Genomic DNA, 26,701 nt, shown 5'->3' with positions numbered 1-26,701 from the left:
GTGAATGACAGTCAGAGTTTCTAACATTTAGATGCAGAACACCTCCCTCAGAGTTCCGAGATGACCGAGATGCCATTGCACACAGATGACCAATAAGGGAATCTGTGCGTGACGTCACTGTGTAGATTTCTCAGCTTCCGTGTGGCAAGACAGAGCTTGGTCACTTCGCCCTGTGTTGGGAATACACTACAAACACACCCAGAAGGTAACCCTCATGACATATTAAAGAACTGTGCAATGTAATCTAGTTCCACATCACACCCAGTATAATTATTATCTCCATCCCATTTTTAAAAAGTTTGAAATATCATGGGGAAAGACTCGTAGCCATCAGAAACCTACGTAGTTGGCTCTGAGTTGCATACACACTCACGGTACATCACGTCAACACTACAAGGTAAAGATCCTTATTAGGAAACGACAACTCCATCGTAGGTAGTTGCGAGGACCTCGCAAATATCAGACGACTTATGACAGCAGGGCTTACTGACTTCGGTTTTGACAGACAGCTGTCCTGTTCCTCGACTCATGCCGTTTTCGCTCCACCACCACCACTACAGTTCAGCGTCACTACAATTGCAAGTTGCATTCACCGACACATAACCTTGCTTTAACCACTACCACATTCTTTTTCACCCGACCAAAACCTACAAAACCGAAGTAATCCGCGCTAGTCCACTCATTGAAAATATTTTATCAACACTAGTTCCAGCGCGGGCATCAAACACACAGCCAATGGATGTGAAGCTGCATTATTGTGATTAACGCCCTGCCAATGGGTGTGGGCTACATCATGACTGTAGGTCTAATGTTCATGGGTAGGCCTAATGTAGGCGCCGTTTAAACGTTCATCAGACAGCAGTCAGCCACAGATCTGTGCTGGCAGCTGTTTGACGTTGGGGCGCGCGCTAGAGTCTACCGGCCAATTTGGCTAGTGGATGATTTTTTCTACTAGCCAAAATTGATTTTCACCCGCATTTGGCGTGTTGGCGTGTGTTAATTTAGAGCCCTGGTTACAGTAATCAACCTTACTAGAAATGAAGGCATGTATTAGCTTCTCCAGATCATATTTAGACATAAGCCCCCTAAATTTAGAGACGTTTTTATGTGATAAAATGCAGACTTAGTAATAGCTTTCATGTGACTGTTGAAGTTTAGGTCACTGTCAATGAGGTCCCCAAGATTTTTAACCCCTTGCTTTCAGTCCCTTCGTTTCAAGGATAGTAAAAGTAAAAGACAATGTTGCTTGGACATTACATAGATATTGACATCACATTACAGTAATACAATCTTTCCAATTCATGGGGAGTCACAAGGATATTCACAAGTACTGAAAGTATTCATCACCCAAAAAAGAAAATACATTTTCATTACTATTTATATATGTATTTGAAGAGTTCAGATGCAAAACCCCCTAACTCCATTTCTGAAGAGCTGCACTTGTTGTTGGTTTGGTTTACATTCATGTACTTGATAATACATATAAATAGTTATATTACATAAATAAAATAAAAAAAATATGCAATTTTGATAGCTTTGTATTAAATAAAAATAAATTAAGATTATTTTCTGAAATGGCACTTAGGGAGTTTTGCATCTGAACTGTTCACACACACGCACACGCACACACACACACACACACACACACACACACACACACACACACACACACACACACACACACACACACACACACACACACACACACACACACACACACACAATCTCTCATATGGAGTACATTACGAGGTATGAGGGGTCAATGTGTGTTTATGTCACATGTGTGCAAGGCCAGTCATGGTGAGGTTACGGACTGTGCTGTTCCACTCTTACTGAGGCCCTCACTGGTAGGATCCTCAGAGGAGCAACCCTAGCACCATTAAAGTATGGAAACACTCTCTCAGTGAAAGTCTGTGTGAAGGTGTGTAGATGTGTGTTAGTATCAGGGTCAGTGAATGTCAGCTCTCCTCTGTCCCAGTCCAGCTGCACTCTGACACTCTGGAGTTTCTGGTTCACTGTGAGGAGAGTGGAGGGCTGTGGTGAGGCACGTGCTCCATATTCACCATCTTTATACCGCACAATCCACCGCCCACTCATGGAGGTGCAATCTCCCTTCCTCTGGAGAGACTCTGTCATCACACCCACATTCCACCATGGGTTCTCCCCAATCTCCACATCCCAACAGTGTGTCCCTGAGTTAAAGCCCTCAGAGCCCAGCACACTGGCAAAATGATTAAATCTCTCTGGGTTATCAGGAAGCTGCTGTTGTTCTTGACAAAGTCTCACACTGGTCAGATCCTCAGACAGGATAAGACCATCAGCTGCAGTGTTGGGATCCAGAGTGACAGGAGCTGCAGAGAGGAAGAACACACACAATAGCTGAAAACTGAGTGGTGTAGGCTTATGTTAGGGATGTGAATGGCGTTTGTGAACGGACGCACAAGTGTGTGTGTGTGTGTGTGTGTGTGTGTGTGTGTGTGTGTGTGTGTGTGTGTGTGTGTGTGTGTGTGTGTGTGTGTGTGTGTGTGTGTACTCACTGTATTGAACAATCTCCTGCATCTTCTCCCAGACTCTGAACTTCAGGTTGCCCAGGTGCTTTGCCACATTGATCAGAGCTCCTGAAAGCTTCTCTAGATCCTGCAGTGTGCACTGTGCTCTGGAATAATATTCTGGAGTCAGTGCTGCTGTTGGTTTGGGTTCAGAACCACAGACAAGAGAGAGACAGGAGGCACATCACTCACCTGGCCACTGTGCTCTTGTAGTTCTGGAAGAGACAAAATAAGTGACAGTTTTTCTTTATTGTTTGCACAATTTCTGGTACTTGACACACAATTTTGAAAATATCTCACCCATTTACCAAACCCATTAACCAATGTCACATTTCAGTACTTTTCCCCAAAATACTACAAAACATTCTCTGGATTTGACACAATTTTCATGAAGAGAACCTCTGGTTTTCTCATGGAACAAACTGTCATTCAGAATGCTGAGATAAACTTCCCTACTACGTGCACTTCCTCTTCACATGGGCAAACTCCTTTTATAAGTTTTTTACAATCTGCAATCATTACTCCACCACTCCGAGGACACACGTGGTGTGGATGAACTGATGCACGAATGCAGTGACTGCACATATTGTTTGAGTTTTTGAATGCTTAAATAATGTGTAATACGATAAAACGTGTAATACGATAAAACACCTTCATGTGGTTATCCAATAATTTGCAGTAAATCATTCAATCTTTTTCATTGTCGGAAGAATATGTAAAATATGTTTGCTGCCATATATCTCTCTGCTCTGAGGCTAAAAATATTGAACTATTTTACAACAGAAAAATACCCTCTAAATGCAACACTGATCCATATACATTGTTGTCATGCTGATAGTGTCTTACCATTATGCATTAATGTTCAAATTAAAATGAGTAAGAGTTGAAATGATGGTTTGCCTTTGTCATTTGAGAACAAAATTGCCTTTTTAGAAGAGAGTATATTGTTTTGAGACAAGACGTTCATTTTGCAGGAGAATTGAGGGGTTTTGTCCGTTGTGTGTGAATTTTTGGATACGTGTGTAGACTTTCGAGAATTCAAAACATGATTCCAGAAATTGTGTATAAACAGCAGAGAAAAACTGTAATGTATTTCAGCAATACTAAATGGGGGATACTGCTTTGACCAAACCAGCCTTCAGTGATGATGTCTATATGAGCCATATAGGCCTATGTTTTTATGGCGCAGCGCACTAAGCCTAATCTGGCCTGGGTCATTTCCCATCCCTACCCTGTATCTCTCCACATTCGGTTCCTGTCATCTGTCCTATCAAGAAATAAAGGCAAAAAGCCCCCCAAAAATATCTTAACAAAATGTTTTGTTCACTCAAAAAAATATGAATACAGCCATTAATGTTTGAACATGTACCCACAAAAGTGATACACGCCAGATTGATATCTGTTAGAGAAGAGGCAGTGTTGGCCCGAATTGTCTCAAAATGAAAATGGATTTTTTTACATGGAACTTTTACATTTTGAGTCTGCACCTGGCTTTAATACATTGGTGTGAGATTTCAAGGAAATCCCATGGAGAGTATCATGATCTGCTTCAGTAGTCACAGTGCATGTTGACATGCATGTTTATTTTAGCTGTAATTCGATTTCCAGTGTTGACGGCATTCATGCATCCCCAAACCATGTCAGTCCCACTACTATGGTTGACTAACCAGATTATCCACTTTTTTGTAAAACTCACTTGTTTACCACCACACATTCTTGACAACATCTAAAGCAGATTTGTTTATCTTGGTCTAATGAGAGATGAGCAGACCAAGGATATGGATCACTGGAACCATGTCGTGTGGTCTGATGAGACCAAGATTATATTTGCTTTAGATGGTCAAGCATGTGTGGTGGTAAACAAGTGAGTTCAAAAGTGGATCATCTGGCTAGTTCCATCCCTGAGGCATGCACGCTCGCACATGCATGCACGCGCGCACGCACACACACACACAGACTTCATGAAGAAGTGAAACCATTTACAAAGTAAACAAATAATGATGTCCCCACCAGTAAAAATGTGACATCATCAGCTTTCATCTCCTTCTCTATGGCTCTGATTGTGTCTGAAAGAAATGAGATCTCCCTGCTCATCTCCTCAATCTTCTCCTTCACCATCTGACTCTTCTGCTCCTCTTCCTCCCTCAGTGCAGCTATCCTGGCTGCCTCTTCATCTCGTAGAAACTGGTGAAGCTTCTTAAACTCCCGTTTGATCTGCTTCTCTGTGTGTTGAGCTTGGCTCTAGATTTACATGAAGAAGAAGACACAGGATAGGATTCCTAAAATAACTAATAAAATAAAATAACTAATGATCTACAGGAATACTAACATATTAATCATTTTTCCATATTTTACCGTAATATGTGCTGCTGTTTGGTAACAGATACGTCGTTTCTCTTTTTCAAATGTCTTCTGTTTCATTTTCAGGGGCGTCAGATTGATCTTGAGTTCCTCCTGAAATACAAACAGATTCGATAGCTGGATGTGGATTTATTGGATTTACTTACACCACTGGACCATTGTGTCCTAGCCTTACTCGCCATCCGTACGCCCGCCAAGAGACTTGGCTCTGTACTGGTCTCGGGGTTGTTTTCTGGGGAGCGATTTCAGCAGCAGGATCTTGCCGGCCAATCTTCCCCAGAAAACAGCAAGCGAATAAGCGCCCCACGTGGGGGCAAAAGGGGGGAGGACGCTCGTGACGATGACATAAAGTTCTGCGCCAAAGTCATTGGTCTGAGTTATGTTGTTGTTGAGTAACTGTCGGTGATTGGGTGAGAGCTGTCCAATAACTTCAAACCATAACTGAGAGCAAACGTCCTGCTTACTGTATCGCGTCAGATCAAACAACCTCCAGACCATGACTACGAAATGAAATGGTAGTATTATGGGATGGCCAGGACCAGGCTAATTGTGTCCTGCATTGTGATCCATTCTTTCCTGCAGCTGTCAGCAACAAGCAGCATATTCCTGATCCATTTGTCATGGCTTCTCTCCCTGCCTATTCTCCTGGAGCTCTCTCCCTGCCTGGCTATTTTCACTTGCCACTCTGCTCATTGCTCTCTCTACTCTGTCTGATTTGCTGCACCCTCTGCTCTCATTAATGTAGCTGCTCTACATTTCCTGTTCTCATCATCCCAGTAAAGCGCTGTACTTCTCTGCTGTCCTGCCCCGGTAAATCTGACCTGCCTTCTGCCTTGCTACTACGATTCCTGCTTTGCCGTGGATTGTAGGCCTACTACTGCCTTGGATCATCTTCCCTGCGTGTGTGTTTGCACCCACTGGCCCCCAGGACTCAATTCCAGCTCCTTTGTGAGCAGTGTTGTATAGTAACTAAGTAAAAATACTTCACTACTGTATTTAAGTACTTTGTACTTTTCTCAAGTACAATTTTTTTGGATGACTTTCACATTTAGCTCACTACATTTCCAAACATAACTGCATACTCCACTAATCCACTAAATTTTCAATGTTCAGTTTAGTTACTAGCTACAAAAAAAGAGAGAGAAAAGAGAAATAAACAGTGTTTTGATCCCACCCACTGCAACAAAGTTAGGACATGATGCCTGGGCCCTGGGCGTCGTCACACGTAGGTAGTAAAGTTTATTTTCTGTCTAAATCTGGTCTAAATTCAGACTGAAATTGGTTGTGTGTACATTTTCTTGTGTTTTGATTTTTAGAAAGTTTACCAAAATACAACAAATGTCTTTCAAACTGCATTTACCTTGTTTACTTTTTACTTGTACTTTACATTACTTGATTACATTATTTTTTTTACAGTACTTGGCATACTTACAAGAATTTTCAGATACTTTAAGACTTTTACTCAAGTAACATCTCAGTCAGTGACTTTTACTTTCACCAAAGTCATATTTTGGAGGGGTAGGCCTACCCATACTTTGATTTGAGTATGAGATCTCAGTACTTTATACAACACTGTTCGTGAATCGTGAGTGAGCTTAGACCCTCCACCACCTTCACTAGACGTATCTCAGCCACTGGGGAACATGCACACAGACTCACATACCCAACTCCCTTTCCCCTGGAGTACTTCTTTGGCTGACTCGGAACAGATACCGGTAGGGCTCTCAAGTTTTGACGTTTGTATTGGGTATTTTAGAATTAATTCTAGTGAAACTGCAGCGTAACTGTATTGAGCTTCTCTAGTCCTTGTGGGTCTTTATCTGACATAGTGGTGTGTGTGTGTGTGTGTGTGTGTGTGTGTGTGTGTGTGTGTGTGTGTGTGTGTGTGTGTGTGTGTTCCTGCTAGTGTCGCCATGGCTTAGTGTACAGTATACAGTATGTCAGAGCTGTATTAAGATATTGTACGCAATGTGTTCAGTCCTGTTTCTCAAGCCGTCTTTCCTTTTCATATTTTTTGAACAGGTGTGGTTGGGCCTAGGCCAGGGGTTCCCAAACTCTACCATGACGAGGCCCCCCATATACCGGTAGATTTCAGCCAAGGCCGCCTTGATAGGAGCCATGCCACACTTTTTTTGTGCACACGGTTTCACAACAAAATTGTTGCATTCCTAAAACCAAGTAGGCCTACTACAGAAAGCATAGGCCTAATGAACATTGTAAAGAGGGAAATGATTTCACTGGGATTGCTTAGCTTATTTTTGGCTAATAAGTTATTTAATTTATTAAATTATTCAGTTTATTTCGCAATATTTTCCCTGCCAACCTGCCGCGGCCCCCCTAGCATCACCTCATGGCACCCCAGTGTTCCCCGGCCCCCACTTTGAAAACCACTGGCCTAGGCAACCACCAGCAGGCAGACCTTTTCTTGCTGTGCCGCACGACAGGTGTTTACTTTTTATTAATTTGTGTGTTTTGTTGTGTGCTACCTATCTTTTTTCATGAGCAGTGTAGCCAGAGAGAGTAGAGAGAGAGAGGTTCGATTGGCCCATTGTTTCCGGGTTCTATTATTGAAAAGGGGAGGGGGGGGGAATCCCCCTTTAGGCACACCTAAGGACTGTTCTATTCAATGCTAGGAGTATTATGACACGCCCCTTTAGGCAGACCGGAACCTGGTCATGTTAGGTGCCCATAGCAACCTATTACATTGGTATATCTCTATATAGAATCTCTGGTGCCGGTGTGTATGCTGGCACTTCCTCTTCTCTCACTCTGCTTGCCGTGATTAGCCTCAGCCCTGCCCTTTATTAATAATCACACAGGTTTTCAGTAAACAATGTAGCTAGGCCTACCTGTTTTGCATGTATGTGGGGGTTGCAGCCGCCCTGAGAAACATTTCCCTTTCTTTGTGTACTGCACTTTGAGTACTGTGTCTCTCTTTTATTAAGTCAAAGCTGATTGAAAAGAATTAATAAGCTAGTATAACTCATGCCTCGTCCTTGATGTGTGTACAGACCTGGGTGTTTATTGAGTAAAAAAGGCTTAAGTAGTTGGCCCGAGGTGAAACCTGGGCATCTATATGTCTTATTATATGGCCTGAGGTGAACCACCTTGAGGTCGTATTCGACTATTATAAATTACCTGGCCTCTGCTACATAATGTTATCATAGTGTTGTTTGATCACTCTTACTTTCATGTCTGTTGCAGCTTCATCAACAGGACTGAGATTGTGGCCTCTGTGTAGTTTTGAGGTCTGGCATACGACACACACAGGCTGTTTATCCTCCAGGCAGAAGAGCTTGAGTTTCTCACTGTGCAGACTGCAGAGCAACTCAGATACTACTGACGTCCTCTGCTGTGCTATGAAGTTGTCACACAGATTCCGTAAAGCTATATTAGACTGTAGTTTGCTATTGAAGAACCTTTTGCGACATACAGGGCACTCCTGGTGCCCTTTGGTTTCCCAGTATTTCTCTACGCAGGCTTTACACACACTGTGGCTACACTCCATGATGACAGGGTCTTTAAAAACCTCCAGGCAATATGGGCAGGAAAAAGCGGATTCACGGAATGGACGCTTGGCAGCCATTACGTATTTATGATAAAGAAAGTCCCAAATCTCCTTAAGATGAGTGGTGGATGTTTAATATCCAGAAGCAAGAAAGCAAGAACACAGCCAATTAAGCAAGTATACCTGAGTGTGTTTCTTAGGTTTCGTTACAGCAGAATTTCATGATGTAGGATTTCCCAGATGGCCACACCTCCTCTGTGCAGGTGAAGAGGCGTCAGGTTGCATTCCAGGTGTGGGTGAGACTGCACCTAAGTGAAAACAGAAGTCTGCGACACTGCTTGTCTACTGTGTATTTAATAGAGCAACGTTTCGACCTTCAGGTCTTCATTCATTCATTGCCTGATGAAGACCTGAAAGTCGAAACGTTGCTCTATTAAATACACAGTAGACAAGCAGTGTCGCAGACTTCTGTTTTCACTTGGATTTACTCTCATTGTCCTGCACCTGGCCCATCGGGTGGGATGTGCACACATCTACTCCTCTGAACTTGAGACTGCACCTGCCACACAGCATCACACTGTACACCAGTAGTACCTCTCTCCAATGACAGGGCCTGCACCAGTGAAAATAAAACAGACTTTTGTTATTTACAAAGACATCTCACAGATGTGGACAGTGAAGTCCATTGCTAAGCTGACACTACCATAACTACAAAGCATCCTTTCCCAGGTTTAATGTTTCCCCCAATTCCAATGCACAATAGTGTCTGGATTTAAGTCTTATCCAAAAAGAATGCACACACACATAAGTGACACAGGTGCTGGACTTGACAGAAGACATCTGGAAGGAAATGATTAAGGTCCACAACACTGTTCTATGCTCTTTGGGGGCATTTATTTCCTTCAAATTTCAGTCTTAAACATTATATTTAGTCACAAACTATCTAAAAAAGGACTAGCATAGGTGTCTTTTTCTATTTTTCGCTCTATTTTGTTATTAATACAGGTGAATCACAGTCAGAGTTTCTAACATTTAGATGCGGAGCACCTCCCTCAGAGTTCTAGGGGGAAGGAAAGATCAAGACCAAGACCAAGATGCCATTGCACACAGGTGACCAATAGGTAACACTGTTAACCAGCTGGGAGCAAATTCATTGATCCATGATAACTGCAAGTGCAGATATGACGTTGCATAACCATTTATTTAAAACTTTTGTAATGCAACGGTGGAGTGCTAGTATTGCCTGCACATGCAGAGATTAAAAAAATATTTTAATCACTAATTTTTGAGGTTGCTCATTTAAGAATATATAACGTCTTTAATATGTAAAAATAATTTCAGGGGCTTGTAATTACACATACCTGACCATTTGGTGGCACTGCTGACCTGTCCATCTGTCAGTAAGACAAGAGATAATGTATGCTTGCTGCAGGTGACTTAACTTATGTGCCTTACCATGAGCAAACAAGAGCACATACTTACTTTTGAAAGATCAGATCACTTCGCACAATACTGGACGTTTCATCTAGCGGGTTGAGTAATTGATTATTGTTTTTTTTTCCAACATTGTTTGACTCAACCTCAACCACAACCACAACTTCAACATGGAAGTTCGGAAGATAGCCCTTCACAGTTGTTGCAATATGGCACCATGCAAACATGACAGCATACCTTGTGTCTGGTACCTGTTGTCTGGTTTATTACAAAAGCAATACAAAATAAAATATGTATCACAAGGTGTTTGTCCACTGCACACAGTTTTGTCCAAGTGCACGTGCACACGTATCCTACTGCCTCCATACCCTGGCCCTAAGGCCGTAAGTCCATTGATAAAAGAATACTCGACTCTACTCTACTCTACTCTACTGACCCTGAGCGGACTCGGTGTCCTCATGGGTATGCAAACCCATCCATTCAGATTCCCCATCAGCATGTTGCTCCAAAGCACCCTGAACACAACAGTCCCGTATGGAACCATGTGATGCCGATATCAAACAATGTGATATTGTGATCTGAGTATGGCTGTATTCCTAACATAGAGAGAGTAGTACTAACATGGATGTCATTAGAGAACCTTTTATAGTAGGCCTACCTCATGGAACTGGTATGGCAACAATTCTTTAGCCCCTTCTCTACCGGGTTTTAATCTGGGGTGTACTCACCTTTGTGGGTACATGTTCAAACATGAAGGGCTGTATTTTTTTTTTCTGAGTGAACAAGACATTTAAGCGGTTAAATATGTTGTTAAAAGGTCACTAATCATTGTGTCAAAGTGAAATTTCTGTAATGCTTTCCTATGAAAAGATATACTCACAAATCTGCAAAAACTGTGAGGAGTGTACTCACTTTCGTGATATACTGTAAACCCAGTGCTTAATTTGAGGGGGAGTAAGGGGGAGCTAGCTCCGGAACCTCAGACGAGAGCTCCGGAACCTTGCATGGAACCTCAGGGAAAGACATCACCGACTCCCCCTCGGGGGGGAGTCACCCATCCTCTGCGCTCCGGGACCTCCCGCTTGACAAATTAAGCACTGTGTAAACCTAATCAATTCATAGATATTCACATACCCACAAGCCCTATACCAAAACATTAAAATAAAAAGCATTAATAAACAAAATAAAGAAAAAATCAGGTAAAATTCAAATATAGTCATTTATGAATATTCTTTTCCCATGAAAAAACTAAAAATAAGATTTTGTTTTACATTTTACAGTGTTAAACATGTACAGTACAAAATCAGAATTAAATGAAATCTTACCGGAAGTGCAGATTGATAGCTAACAAACAGACAAAACTCTCAAAAGCTTTTGCTAAGTGATTTGAAACTCTGTCTGTCTGTCTGTCTGTCTGTCTGTCTCTGCCTTGTTCTGTCTCTGATGAGTGTCACACAAGTTAAGAGTCAGTATGAAGGGACACAGACACAGACACACACACACATACATTCACACACAGACACACTCACACACACACACACACACACACACACACACACACACACACACACACACACACACACACACACACACACACACACACACACACACACACACACACACACACACACACACACACACTGCTGCTGGTGTACTTCATAGACCTTTCTAATATTTATTTTTCTTCAAAATGCTACTATTACTATGTCAGAACTCTATAAAGGACTTTTAGAAAAAGCACAACAAATACAACAACAAATACCTCCTCTTAATGTATGTTCTCTACAAGTCTTCTGTTGTCCAGTCTTGCACTTTAAATGTCTGTATGAGCACTGTCTATGTCCATACTGTCTTATGTCCATGTATGAGTACTGTCTATGTCTATACTGTCTATGTCCTTACCTAGATTAGTCTATGTCTGCATGGGAAAGCAAGAAATGTAATTTCAAATTCTTTGTATGACCAGTGCATGTAAAGAAATTGACAATAAAACCAACTTGACTTGACTTGAGACGTGCCCTCACCGGCCGCCTATCAGTCAGTGACTGGGCTGCGTTCTTGGGATTGAGACCGGTGAAGTTAAACGTTGATTAAACTTCCCAATGAAGTTGTTACAATGCAGCGCAGGAGGGGTTAACACGAGCGCCCGTGCTTCTGTAGGAAGGATTAAATGCGCGTGTCGGCAGCTCAGTGCAGTATATCAGCTGCGATCCAGACACTTCCCGTGTTACTCAGGGTTCACCCAGCAAACTCCCAAAAGACAACGTAGGCACCTTGCATGTGGCTTAATGATCGATAAGCCCCAAATTGCTCACGTTTTTCGCACTACCGACACAAACTTCCAACTTCACGGGCCACACAGCAAACAACCTCCTGGCTCAACTGCACCACCAACAAAAGCAATATTTGGCAAGCTCCCGCCATCATTTGAAATGACATGCCACCTGTGCCACCTAATTACGCTCGGCACGCAATTGGCTTGCGTCGCCACCCGAAGTGGCACCTCCTACACAGCACTACGCTCTGCCCGCTACATTCACCCCCCCTTAATTGCTGCCGTCCCGGCAACAAGGCAACCCACTATGTCCATGGCCTGAACACAGCGGTGATGGTACTGGCTCTGGAGTGTGCCACTAGCCCCTCATCACAACCCACCTGCGTGATGGTAGTACGTGGGAGGTTATGGGGATTAGGGTGGTGGCCTGCAGTCGTCCTAGTGGTCCTCCTCAACACTGGCATATCGCCCGGAGCCGTTGCAGTTTTATCGTCCCCCTGTACACTTCCAACACCCTCCTCACTAGCAGAATCAATCGTGTCCGGTTGTCCTGAAACAGGAGACTGGGGCTCAGCAGCAACAGACGAAGCAGGTCTAGGTGGCGTGTCTACATGGGGCGGATCAACTGCAGCTAACTGTACAAGGTCACCTTCCTCCTCCACACTGCTCTGTGAAGCACTGGTCTGTGAATCCTCTATTCCAAGGTCACGCATCCCAGATGTAGAGGGCAAGTCCTCTGCTAAAGCAGGCATTGAGGATAGTTCACTCGGAAGAGGGCGCAGCTCTTGGCGGTGTATGTTCCGCTCTGGCCCCTGTTCACCCCTCGGCCTGATCTTGTACAACGTGCCGACCTCATCTAAGCACCGTACCACCTCATAGAGTGTACTGTCCCAGTGGTCTTGGATCTTATGACAACCAGGTAAGTGTGATCGTCTGTACACTAATGTACCTGGTGGCAAGAGGGGCAAGGGAGTTGTCCTGTGTCTGGCTCTAGCTGCAGCCGATGCCTCCAGGCGAGTCCATGCTTGGCGATAGACTTCGGAAAGATGTTCACGATGTTGAGCAACCCATTGCTCAGTCGTCAGCTCATGCCATGGGTCTATGTTACTAAGAAGTAAGTCCACGGGAAGGGTGGGCTTGCGACCGAACATCAGTTCATATGGTGAAAGTCCTGTGGACTGATGTACTGTGGTGTTGTAGGCGAACAACAGTTGGGGCAGATGGATCGGCCACCTTCTCTTCTTCTCAGGAGGCAAAGTGCGAAGCAGATCGTGTAATGTTCGGTTGAACATTTCGCACTGCCCATTCCCCTGCGGATGATATGGGCTTGTGCGAGACATCTGTATACCATAAAGTTGGCATAGACGGTGAAACAGCTCTCCTTCAAAGTTTCGGCCTTGGTCAGTGTGAATGCGTTGTGGGACGCCATATATGTAAAACCATTGTTCTGTCAAGACCTTAGCCACAGTGGATGCTTTCTGGTTACGACCAGTAGATTTTCCCTTCCATCACTGGACTTTTCCAGCAGGGTAAAGTCAATGGCCAGGATTTCAAGAGGCCGAGATGCCAACAGACTACCCTTAAATGTCCGGAACTTGGGTTGCACAGCCTTTGAAGCCAAACAACGTAGACATTTCTGGCACCACCGCTCGATGTCCCTAGGCATGAATGGCCAGTAACAGCGCTCGCGGACAAGTTCTGTAGTGCGTCCCGCCCCCTGGTGGCCATGATTGTCATGCAAGGCAGTCAACACCTCTGTTTGGAGCTGCTGAGGCAACAACACCTGCAGAATCTCTTCCGAACTACCTGGCACATGACTCCTCCGATACAGGACACCCTCTTGCTCTTGTATGCTGGACCACTCACGAACCATTTCAGTAACCTCAGGTGAATTATTGGCCCTCTCTTCTGCCATAGGGGGCTTACCCCGCCTCCAGTACTTCAGGAAAGTCCCAATAACTGGATCGCTGGACTGAAGGACCTTAAGATCTGCCCTTGTACGCACCGGAGAAGCGTCAATGGCATTAAGACCGGCCAAACTTACAGGGCAGACGTCTGAAGTGATGGCTCTAACTTCAATCGGAACGGTGATCCCTGGGGCTATTGCTGACTCTTGATCCAGTACTGGAGGTGAAGGCAAGCGAGACAAGGCATCGGCGTTCCCATTGCTCGCACCTGGACGGTACTCAATTTTGAAGTCAAAAAGGGCTAGCTGCGCAGCCCACCGCTGCTCAACCGCACCCATTTTGTTTGAAGGTAACAGAGAGGGTTGTCAGTCAAGATGGTATATTTTGCTCCTAGGAGGTAATCTCTGTTCTTCTCTGTTACTGCCCATTTTAAGGCCAGCAGCTCGAGTTTCATCGCGGAGTAGTTCGACATGTTGCGTTCTGGTGGCCTGAGTCCCCTACTCGCGTAGGCAATAGGTCGCCGAGGCCCCCCTTCCTGTTCCTGGGATAAGACTGCACCTAGTCCCAGCCCACTGGCGTCAATCTCAAGCACAAAGGGTTTGCTGAAATCCGCATAACCAAGGACCGGTGCACCAATCAGCATTTGCTTCAATGTGTTGAAAGCCTGCGCACAGCCCCAGTCCCAATGATCTCGTAGGGAAATGCCCGGACCTCCTCTTTTCTTCTTTGGGGCTGGCTGCAGCTTTGCCACCATGTTATGCAGAGGGGCTGCATACCTAACGAATCCCTCGACAAAGCGTCGATAGTATGACGCAAACCCAAGAAAGGATCTGAGCTCTGTCACCGTCGAAGGAGTCTTCCAATCCCTTACAGCACTGATCTTATCAGGGTCAGTCGCCACACCGGAGGCAGAGATGACGTGCCCCAAGAATTTGACCTTTGGCTGAAAGAAGTGACATTTCTCCAGTTTTAATTTCAGGCCCTGTTGGACCAACCTGCCCAGCACCAACTCGAGGCGTTCGAGATGTTGCTCAAAAGTACAGGAAAACACCACCACATCGTCTAGGTAAAGGAGAAGAGAGTGGAAACGCTGGTCACCAAAGATTCTTTCCATCAGTCGTTGGAAGGTCCCTGGGGCATTGCACAACCCAAATGGCATGAGTTGGAATTCAAAGAGGCCAAATGGGGTGCAAAACGCTGTCTTTGCCTGGTCTTTCTCCATCACAGACACCTGGTTGTACCCGTTTGCCAGGTCAAGAGTGTGCTCAGGTGGAGGCTGAGAGCACTGAAATTCAGGACTGACAGACTGGGGAAATCATTTGTCCCTAGAGCCATGCAACTCTACAATTTGTCCATTAAGGACAAAGAGAAACTCCTGGACTTTTCTGCATGATCACCTTATTTATTTTTATCTACCTTTTTATTTTTATATTATTTTTGCTTCTCTTTTTAATCTACAGAGCAAACTGGAAAAAAAAATCCCCTTGGGGATGAATAAAGTTTAATCTAATCTAATCTAATCTAATCTAAGAGTGGAAAATAAACTCGCACCGGTGAGCGCGTCCAAGGACTCCTCTATTCGAGGTAAGGGAAAAGCATCCTTGCGAGTCTTCGCGTTTAACTGCCTGTAGTCAACGCAAAGACGTATAGACCCATCCTTCTTCTGCACAACTACAATGGGTGAAGAATAAGGACTACTACTCTGTTTGACTACACCTTGATCCAATAGCCCTTGAATGTGTGCCTTAACGGATTCGTATTGGGAGGGCGGAAGCTGGCGGTACCGCTGCCGTACGGGGGCCTCATCCAATAAATGGATCTCATGTTCAATCAGCGATGTACAGCCCAAGTCTCCTTCCCCGGAACTAAATGCGGTGCTATACTTTTAAAGCAAGGACTTAGCCTGTTGCTGTTGGAAGTCAGGCAAGATCAGCAAGTCCAGGTAGCGGAGAAGTGGTGGCTTCCATTGCACGAATCAGCACAGAGGTGCCCTGTATATCTTCTTCCTCTTGGAAGTGAAGTGAAGTGGTTACTGGTTGTACACCAACCATATGCAGTTGCCCCAGGGTGGTACGTGGTCTTAGCCAGCGGTCTTGATTCCCCACATTGACCACTGGAACTTGCACGGTGCCGTTACCAAGGGGAAGTAAAGAGGTTGGAATGATCAAGTCCGGCGGCAACTGCCACTATCTCTCTCTCCAGGTTCAAGAAATGCTGATGCCACAAGGGGGCCCAGCCCCTGTCGACATGTTGCAGACACGAACTTCAAGGACCCAGCTGGAACATGAACGGATGGCCCCGGTGGAATTGGTTTGCGTTGCCACCCGAAGTGGCACCTCCTCCTACACAGCACTACGCTCTGCCCGCTACAGTAACATGAAAGATAACAAGTTAAAGATGCAAATTAGCCCAAAATCTCAAATTTGACCAGGGCATGAAAAATCGATATTTCACCTGCCATGTCTCCCCTTAATCCCGAAGGAAATGAAGGTGTCTGTCAGCTTACATAAATACACAAATCCAAACATACACAAAGAACTTATACACATAATTGAACATTACAGTAAAGTGTACCGCCACACACACTCTCTCTCTATCACACCCACGCCCCCCCCCCCCCCCCCACACACACACCCTTAATTGTGCTGCTCTACTCTTACTGAGGTCTTCACTGGCAACATCTTCAGAGGAGAGACTGTAGGGCCAATACCAAAGTATGGAAACACTCTGTCCGTGAAAGTGTGTGTGAATGTGTGTAGGTGTGTGTCATTATCAGGGTCAGTGAATGACAGCTTTCCTCTGTCCCAGTCCAGCTGCACTCTGATCCTCTGGAGTTTCTGCTGCACTGTGAGGAGAGTGCCGTGATGTGGTGTGGCACGTCCATATTTATCATCTTTATACCACACATACCACTGCCCACTCATGGAGGAGTAGTCTCCCTTCCTCTGGGGAGACTCTGTTATCACACCCACAATCCACCATGGGTTCTCCCCAACCTCCACATCCCAGCAGTGTGTCCCTGAGTTAAAGCCCTCAGAGCCCAGAACACTGGCAAATTTATCAAATCTCTCTGGATTATCAGGAAGCTGCTGTTTCACACCACGTCTCACACTGGTCAGATCCTCAGACAGGATGAGTCGTGGGTTTGCAGTGTTGGGATCCAGAGTGACAGGAGCTGCAGAGAGGAAGAACAGACATATGACATGAGTGTGTGTATAGGGGATGTGCATACAGTAAATGCAGTGTGTGTGTGTGTGTGTGTGTGTGTGTGTGTGTGTGTGTGTGTGTGTGTGTGTGTGTGTGTGTGTGTGTGTGTGTGTGTGTGTGTGTGTGTGTGTGTGTGTGTGTGTGTGTGTGTGTGCGTGCACTCACTGTATTGGACAATCTCCTGCATCTTCTCCCAGACTCTGAACTTCAGGTTGCCCAGGTGCTTTGCTACATTGATCAGAGCTCCTGAAAGCCTCTCTGGATCCTGCAGTGTGCACTGGACTCTGGAATAACATTCAGGAGTCAGTGCTGCTGTGGGTTTGGGTTCAGAACCACAGACAAGAGAGAGACAGGAGACACACCACTCACCTTTCTACTGTGCTCTTGTAGTTCTGGGGGAGATAAAAGGGAATACACAGTGCAATGAATATATTGAATGCACAAATAATTCAGATTAACTTTTACAAACTTAATGTCTATTCGTAGGTTTATTTGAAAGTTACAAAGTTTTTTGTGTTGTTGTGTATGTGAATGTGTGTGTGTGTGTGTGTGTGTGTGTGTGTGTGTGTGTGTGTGTGTGTGTGTGTGTGTGTGTGTGTGTGTGTGTGTGTGTGTGTGTGCGTGTGTGAGTGTGTTTTTATTATTATTATTATTTTTACCTTATGTTTTATCTTAATGTTTTAAATGTTTTTTGACTCTAATTTATTTCCTTCTTTCTTCCCTGTTTCCTTTCATTTACTTTTTGTTAACTTTGTGAAGCACATTGAGTTGCACCTGTGTATGAAATGCGCTATATAAATAAACTTGCCTTGCCTTGCCTTGCCTTGCCTTGTGTGTGTGTGTGTGTGTGTGTGTGTGTGTGTGTGTGTGTGTGTGTGTGTGTGTGTGTGTGTGTGTGTGTGTGTGTGTGTGTGTGTGTGTGTGCATGTGTGTGTGTGAATGTGTCTGTATTGTGTACGCACGTGAAAGTGTACGTGAATTAGAGCATGGCAACCCGACCGAAGCCCGACGGGCCTGGTCGGAACCCGACGGGCCGGGCCGGACTCGGACAAAAAAAAAAGAATATCTGTCGGACTCGGGTCGGACTCGGGCTTGAAGCAAACAGACATTGTGAAAATTGTAAGCAACCAGAGGAAACGTTTCAGTTCATGCAAACGGCAGTTTTGGGATTAAAAATTGAATATGCATAAATTAAATTGTTGGTAGGCTACTCGTGCGAGTGATTATTATCACTGTATGCACGCGCCAGTTACCAGTGGCAACATGGACGCTCACCCCGAGTCAGCCGAGCAGGGATGCCGAGTCAACTTGCTTTCTTAATAAGCGTCAAATCAACAGTTGTCAGTGAACACGTGGTCTTTTGTTGTTGGTCTAGTGTAGGCCATGTTTTAGCATGCCTTCGAGGCTGTCTTGAATGTTGAACATAAAATGACGAAGTTTGTCACTGCATTGTTCGCCAAGGATTACATTTCCAGCATGGGCTAGCAAGGAGCATAATATGGATAACTAAGAAGACGCACATGCTACGTGGAGTAGCCTAAGGTAGGGGTGGAGAGGTTTCCTGTTACTATTTTGTTCGCTGTGACATGTCATGTCCTTCACGTAGGTTCTTAATTGTTGTCACTTTTACTGTAGCCTACAGTTGTAACTACGCGCGTGCAACCTTTCCTGATTTTATATTGACCGCATGGACATCAGGGGAAATTACATTCTCTTGGAGGGCCGAAAAAGGCTACTGTTCTTCGAGGTTAACTTATAGCCCCCTTCTTAACGACAAGGAGCGGCAGCTTCACGGGGCTCGCGGGGATTTATTTGCACTAACAGTAACGGCAGGGCTGCATCCTCTCCCCCTTTCTGTTCCTAGTTTCCCTCGACTGGATCATGCGTAACACTACATCGGACATGCGCAGAGGAATTCAGTGGACGCCTTTCTCCCACTTAGAGGATCTTGACTTTGCGGACGACCTAGCAGTCTTGTCCTCAAAGAGAGATCACCTGCAAGAGAAAACGGATAGGCTGAGTAAATATGCAAAACAGACAGGTCTGAACATTAACACCACAAAGACACAAGTCATGTGCATAAACACCACCAACCCTACACCTATCACCATCAATGGCGTGCCACTCGAGTTTGCAGAGGACTTCACATACCTGGGGAGCCTCATCAGCAAGGACAATGGAGCGAAAAAAGACGTTCAAGCAAGGCTCTCAAAAGCTCGTGGGGCATTCGCAAGACTACAGCCAATCTGGAAGTCCCGACAGTACCACCTCAGGACCAAGATTCAGCTCTACAACAGCTGCGTGAAATCTGTCCTTATGTACGGTTCTGAATGCTGGCGAGTGGTTAAAGGGGACATGAATAAAATCAGTGCCTTCCACAATGGGTGCCTTAGAAAAATCTGCCGAATCTTCTGGCCCAACAAAATAACAAACAAGGAGCTGTACACCAAAACAGGATGCAGAGATGTGGTCCTTGAAATAAAACTCCGGCGACTCAGATGGCTAGGCCATGTTCTAAGAATGGAAAACGAGAGGATACCAAAGGCAGCGTTAAGATGGACACCACCGGGAAAACGTAAGCCTGGGCGGCCAAAGAACACCTGGCGGAGAACAGTTGAAGGGGAGCTGAAGGAGATGAAGCTTACATGGGGCGAGGCACAGAGACTAGCACAACAGCGAGATGAATGGCGTCGAGTCGTCGAAGCCTTATTTCCCATCCGGGAAGAAGAGGATTAAGTAAGTAAGTAACAGTAACGTAACAAATGTTTCGATAGCCGCGCTGACTGCATCCAAAACGCATTCGTTAGTTTTCACCTTTCTTATCCTCTCACGCATTTGATCACCGCACCCAACATCTCTGGTTAGTCTAGACGAAAGAAACATAAGGTGCGCTGTCACATGTGTGTGCGTGTGTGTGTGTGTGTTTATACAACTATGCGTGCGTAACTAAACGAGGCTACTGCACATTGCCTCATCCTAACGTCTTTGCCTATCCTGGCTATTTATCACGTGCTATTTCGAGTATGGAGGAGCCCACATAGAAATTCTTGCTTGCGCACAGGTTCTGTTGTTATTACAGTGGTCTCGGGCTTCGGACGGGTTCGGACACAAACATTTTAATTAGTCTCGGGCTCGGGTCGGGGTCGATCACTTTTCTGTCGGCTGAGGGCCGGGCTCGGACAGAAAAAAACGGCCCGAGCCACACTCTAACGTGAATGCGAGCCTATAACTTGACTTGTGTTGTGCTCACCTGCAGGAATGTGACATCATCAGCCTCCATTTCCTCCTCTATGGCTCTGATTGTGTCTGAAAGAGATGAGATCTCTCTGCTCATCTTCTCAATCTTCTCCTTCATCATCTGACTCTTCTGCTCCTCTTCCTCCCTCAGTGCAGCTATCCTGGCTGCCTCTTCATCTCGTAGAAACTGGTGAAGCTTCTCAAACTCCTCCTTGATCTGCTTCTCTGTGTGTTGAGCTTGACTCTAGATTAAAATGCCGAACAGGACACAGAATAGAATTCTTGTAATAAAATTCCTTAATGATCTAATACGAACATTCATATTCAATGATTTTCCTCATTTTACCGTGATATGTGCTGCTGTTTGGTCACGGATACGTTTTACTTCTTCAAATGTCTTCCGTTTCTTTTTCAGGGGCTCCAGTTTCCTCTTGAGTTCCTCCTGAAATACAAACGGATTTGATAATACTACAGGAAGTTGCAGAAAGCACTAACCATTATTGCATAAGCAGTTCTGAGGTTAGGGCATCTAACTTGTAGCTAGAGTGTTGCTGGCATTATTTTTTACACTGTGTGAGTGTGCATTGTGAATGAGCACTGCTTTTCCCCATCGTCTTCTGTGACTGACGTAGCATGTGTATGTTACCACCCCTATGCACTGTTCCCTTGGAGTGCCAGTTGGGCTGCATGGATGCAACATAATTACAATTCATTTTCAATTTCATTGTTTGCACTAAGAAGTGCCGTGTTAAAATGACAGTGTGAGTTTTCAAATTAGTCTTTCACTTTCACATAACTGTCTAGTAATAGTCATGATGGGAGGTGTTGATTGATATGTTTGGATTTGCTGACTATCATATTCCTTGTGATACATGCATCTGCAACTTAACACCACAAAACCAAGTAAAACGTGGTTGACTTTAGGAGAGCAGCCCCGCCTTTGGTGCCTGTCTCTATTGATTGGGAGAATACGGAATACGGAGATAGCCTGCACTTACAAGTACTCACTGTACTGTAACTGTTTGTCTGTCTGCATTGTTTGGTGCATTGTTGTGTGTGTGTGTGCATGTGTGTGTCTGTGTGTGTGTGTGTGTGTGTGTGTGTGTGTGTGTGTGTGTGTGTGTGTGTGTGTGTGTGTGTGTGTGTGTGTGTGTGTGTGTGTGTGTGATTAACTGACAGTCGTACATGCCATTCCTTCAGGCACTGCACTCTAACAGCGAGCTGGACTGTTTCCCCCAGCAGCGTCGCAATGTATTAGATAAGTAGTTTCTACTTTGCCAATATTGTTGTATTGACATGTCCTAGGCACTGAGTTCAGTCCTGTCACTCAAGCCATCTTTTCCTATTATATCTCTGAACAGGTGGGTTTTTACCCAAGCGGCATACAGAGCTTGCGGTGGTTCAGCCCTCTTCACTCTTCTTGCTGTGCCACATGACAGGTGTTTATTTTATTGTTTTTGTGTGTTCTGATTTTTATTTCCTTACGAGTGGTGTATATTCCAGGACTTCCTCCTCTCACACTCACTTGCTAAGGCTCAGCCCTGCCCCCAATGACAATTGCCGAAGTGACCCATACACAGTGTAGCAGCCTATTTTGCATGTATGTGCCCTTTTCCTTTCTTTTTTTTAGGCACCTACTATACTTTGACAACTGTCTCTCTTATATCAAAAAGCTGATTGAACAGACTAAATAAATTGGACTTTGTGGACCTCATGTGTCGTCCTTGAAGTGTGCATGAACCTGGTTTCTGCTGAGTAAAAAGAGGTAAGTAGTTGGCCCTCGGGTGACGTTCTTCCTCTCTCACTCTGCTTGCCGTGATAAGGCTCAAGCCCTGCCCCATTTACCATTCACATTTGGTAAACAGCGTAGCTACATATTTTATGTTTTGCAGCATGTAGAAACACACTACATGTTTCAAAATGTTGTATATGGATGGGTGGTGCAGGCGTCCTGAGTATCTCTTCCCTTTATATGATAAAGAAGAAAATCTGGTGCCACACAGATGTCTATTTTCTGTTTTGTTATTTATTTTTAGTGCATTAACCTTCAAGCAACCGGCCTGTTTTTGCGACTAATCTGACTGAACGGGGTCATTTATGACCCCAAGGAGTAAATATAGAAATACCACTAAATTATTTTTTGGGGTTCATTCAAATTTATTTACATCTTGCACATACTTGTCCCTCATCTAAAGCAAAAAAAATGTGAATTTGAACATTTTATTGTTTTGCTAAAAAATAGTCAAACTTACACGTTGATATGCTAAATATGATGTATACCCTCATTTGCATATGTAAACATAAAAATACAAAAAACATCCAGTACATTTTTCTTCTTCTCTCATCATCAGTAATCAACTGAGAAAGTTTCATGGTGATATCTATCATTTACATTTTTTAGCCTATTCACTTGTAGTAGTCTTACCATAATAATACAGTATATTTATGCTAATTATGGAAATTGCTCAAAGTGAAACTTTGGGAAACCAAGCTAAATTCTATCCATTAGGCCCATAGATTATATTTCTGCAATAAAACTTTAGGGTACTGAACATTTCTGGGTTCATGAAATCATAAGATCAGAGAATATGGTAATTTACATAGACAAAACCATGTCTCAAACATATAAGCTTATGCACACTCAAAATTTCTCTGAAACTTTTTCTGGACACACCATGTAGCTGTGACAAGGTGTCATCCATATGTATTAGAGCAAAGAAATGACTCAACTGATGCTTGAGCCTTTGTACAGCCATATAATAAGGACAATTCTAAAAACGTCATTGATTTCTACACTGATGACTTATTTCCTCCCTTTTTGTTCATCAGGATGACTTCCATTTCATATTCTCATCATGTGTCTAGGACCACTGTGCCATGATATCAACAAATATGGATCGATAACAGAGGAAATGCTACCTGGGTGCCCTCACAATATGCTTGGTTGGCTATCGCAGAGGTGCCCTATTTATTTATATAATATATTATATTTTAATACTATAAATGTTTATATCATGAATATTTTAGGTCTGCTGACCATGGCCTGCCCCAAGACACAAAATACAAAAACCAGAGTTTGAAAATTACAACAACAATGGACATTATAATCATAAATGACCCCAGAGGTGTTTTGATTATAAATCCCATATAGATGGTCCGAATATCACAAAAATCATTCACAACATGCACAACATATGTATTGACAAACTCCTAGAAACTCCCTCGCTTTAGGGTTAAGAGGGGCTCCTCCAGAGGACTCTGATGAAGACGCTTGTCGAAAAGTTATTGAAAAGATGACACCAGATTTTCTTCTTTTTTTATCCTTATTTTTATCCTATATTAGTTTGGCTCCTGCACTGTTTTCACCAGATTTTTACTTTAGAAGCGCAGAGTACGTACAGTATTTCCCTTATTCTATCATTTCCCTTTCTTTGTGTCCTACATTTGGTGAACTGTCTTTTTGCGGATTTCCGATCTGTGGTGTGTTTCAAGGAATTTGAAAATAGATGTTTGAAAAGAATTTCCTTGCGGAACTAATGTCTCATCCTTTGAAGTGTGCACGAACTAGGGTGTCTCTTGATTAAAAAGGGGTTAGTAGTTGTGAGGTGAACCCCCCTCAGGTGTTGTTCCTCTTCTCTTACTCTGCTTGCCGTGCTAAGCCACAGTCCTGCCCCATCTACCTGTAATATTTGCAGAAGGATCTGAAAACCCGTTTAACTACCTGTTTTCCTAAATATGAGTTCCCTTTCACGCGTACTGCACTTGCTGAACTGTGTCTTTGTTTGGCTTACCACAGGCTTCAGAGATCTGTGCATGACTTAAAGAAAAGCTGACATAAAACAATGAATGAATTGGTCTTAGTTGAACTCATATTTCATCCTTGGTGTGCAAGGACCGTGGGTGTCTATTGGGTGAAAAGTGGGTAGTGGGCTGAGGGGAACCACCCTAAGTTAGTGTAATTGACTATCCAGACGCCTTTGCATTACATAATGTTATCATACAGTAGTGTTGTTTGATCACTCTTACCTTCATGTCCGTTGCAGCTTCATCAATAGGACTGAGATTGTGGCCTCTGTGTAGTTTTGAGGTCTGGCACACCACACACACAGGCTGTTTATCCTCCAGACAGAAGAGTTTGAGTTTCTCACCATGTAGACTGCAGCAGAGCTCCTCAGCCCCTGCTGAAGCTCTCTGCCGTTTTAAAAAAGTCTCACACAGATTCCTTAAAACCAGGTTACATTGTGGCTTACTTTTGGAGAACCTTTTGCAACAGACAGGACACTCCTGGTGCACTTTTGTTTCCCAGTATTTCTCTGCACAGGCTTTACACACACTGTGACCACACTTCAGGATGACAGGGTCTTTAAAGATATCCAGACAATATGGACAGGCCAAATCCGGCTCACAGAATGGGCGCTTGGCAGCCATTTCGTATGTCTGATGAAGAAAGTCCCCAATTCCCTGAAGTTTTCTTTCTTATGATGGTGGTGGTGGATGTTTAATATCCAGAAAGAAAAAAGCAAGGACACACAGTTGTTGAAGTGTTACATGTAGCTGTTGTGTCAGCCTCAGCAAGTACCCGAGTGTTGCTTAGGTTCCGTTACAGCAGAATTACATGATGTAGAATTATTTCCAGGAAGGCCACACCTTTTCTGTGCAGGTGGAGAGCCCTCAGGTTACATTTCAGGTGCGGCAGGTCATGTGTTGGTAATTGTCACATGGGGTATCACATATCACATGGGGTCCTGTGGAAATTCTGTGGGATGAGCGTGGAAACAGTATGAATCCACAGGAGCTGACAGGATTAGGAATATTTTTGTCTAAAATGAACAGGAGCGTCAATGTACAACAACTACAGTGAATGGAATCTGGATGGAATTGGGAGGCATTCTACAATAGTGGGATGACATATGATTTTTTTGTTGCTGTTTTAATTAATTTCATCCTTTCCCATGGCTGGGGTGGGATGGAATGTTCTTGATTTTTTTTTGGGATGGGAAGGTGTCAAAATGCATTCCTTTGGGATGGTGTAATACAAATTCTGGTGAAGAACAACTGGATCAGTAGCCTACATTTCATAGTCACTACATTGTTATCACTAAAATACTCGTATTTATAACATAGAGCCAGATGTTTCAGCCATCTTGAGGCAGAAACAAAATAAACACTGATACTAAATAAATACCAAATTGTGGTTTGTGATGCAACTGGTCTCTCGTCTGTCGGTTCAGAAACACGCCCATGACTTTTTCAAGTACAGTAGAGATGGGCTGTCTTTGCCGTGTGTGTGTGTGTGTGTGTGTGTGTGTGTGTGTGTGTGTGCGTGTGCTTGTGCGTGTGCGTGTGTGTGTGTGTGTGCGTGTGCGTGTGTGTCACCAGGTCTTCCTATCTCTGTGTGCAGGGGGGTTCTTAAGTCCTCGAATGTCTCCTTATCAGACTGCTGTCACCATGCAGGACAGTGTCACACAGCCTACATGCCTCATGCACACACACACACCTTGCCCTCTAGGGGTGCAGCCATGCAGTATATCCTGCTAAGCCAATCGTGTGAATAAGTAGTATCCTTTGCATGGCATGCAGTTGCATCATAAAGACAACAGAAAAGAATAGAATAGAATAGAATAGAATAGAATAGAATAGAATAGAATAGAATAGAATAGAATAGAATAGAATGCCGTTCAATAGACCAGAATGCATTCAGAATAGAATAGAGTACAACATAATAGAATAGAAAGGAATAGAGTTGAGTAGAGTAGAGCAGAATAAAGTAGAGTAGAGTTGAGTTGGTTTGGGATCTTAGATAATGAACAACAATATACACATACTCAGGGGTGTAGCAGTTAATTGTGGGCCCTAAGTACAATCAGCTCCAATAGAGCCCCCAGCAATATACCACAGAGTGTGAGTGGGCCCCCTATATACATGGGGCCCTGGTGACTCAGTCACACTTTACCCCCCTGACCGACACTCCTGCACATACTTATATAATAACAACAACCATGACAGCAACGCTGCTGATCATTTGATTTGATTGTGTTGTCTTGCCATGTCGGCATATCAGGTATTTCACACACAGCAGTCTGTGCGCTCATGGTTGTGCTAGTTATTTAAATGGATACATAGACCACTCAACATTGTACAGAAAGGCTGCGTGTGTGTGTGCGTGCGTGCGTGCGTGCGTGTGCGCGTGTGTGTGTGCGTGCGTGTGTGTGTGTGTGAGGGC

General features: G+C 44.1%; 1 protein-coding gene across 1 annotated transcript; it reads right to left on the bottom strand.

Moving 5' to 3' along the window:
• Window positions 1-1,806: 1,806 nt before the first annotated feature.
• On the bottom strand, window positions 1,807-24,906 carry LOC134460518 (E3 ubiquitin-protein ligase TRIM35-like). Its single transcript, XM_063212902.1, has 8 exons — window positions 24,505-24,906; window positions 20,825-20,920; window positions 20,531-20,722; window positions 20,492-20,500; window positions 17,611-17,633; window positions 17,407-17,525; window positions 17,031-17,209; window positions 1,807-2,169 (listed from the first exon to the last, which is right to left on the bottom strand). The coding sequence occupies exons 1-8, from the start codon at window positions 24,904-24,906 to the stop codon at window positions 1,807-1,809; spliced, it is 1,383 nt and encodes a 460-aa protein (XP_063068972.1).
• Window positions 24,907-26,701: the final 1,795 nt, after the last annotated feature.

This window comes from Engraulis encrasicolus, chromosome 13 (genome assembly GCF_034702125.1).
Source record: "Engraulis encrasicolus isolate BLACKSEA-1 chromosome 13, IST_EnEncr_1.0, whole genome shotgun sequence".
NCBI classification, from domain to species: Eukaryota; Metazoa; Chordata; class Actinopteri; order Clupeiformes; family Engraulidae; genus Engraulis; species Engraulis encrasicolus.
This window is presented reverse-complemented; position numbering and strand designations above follow the sequence as displayed.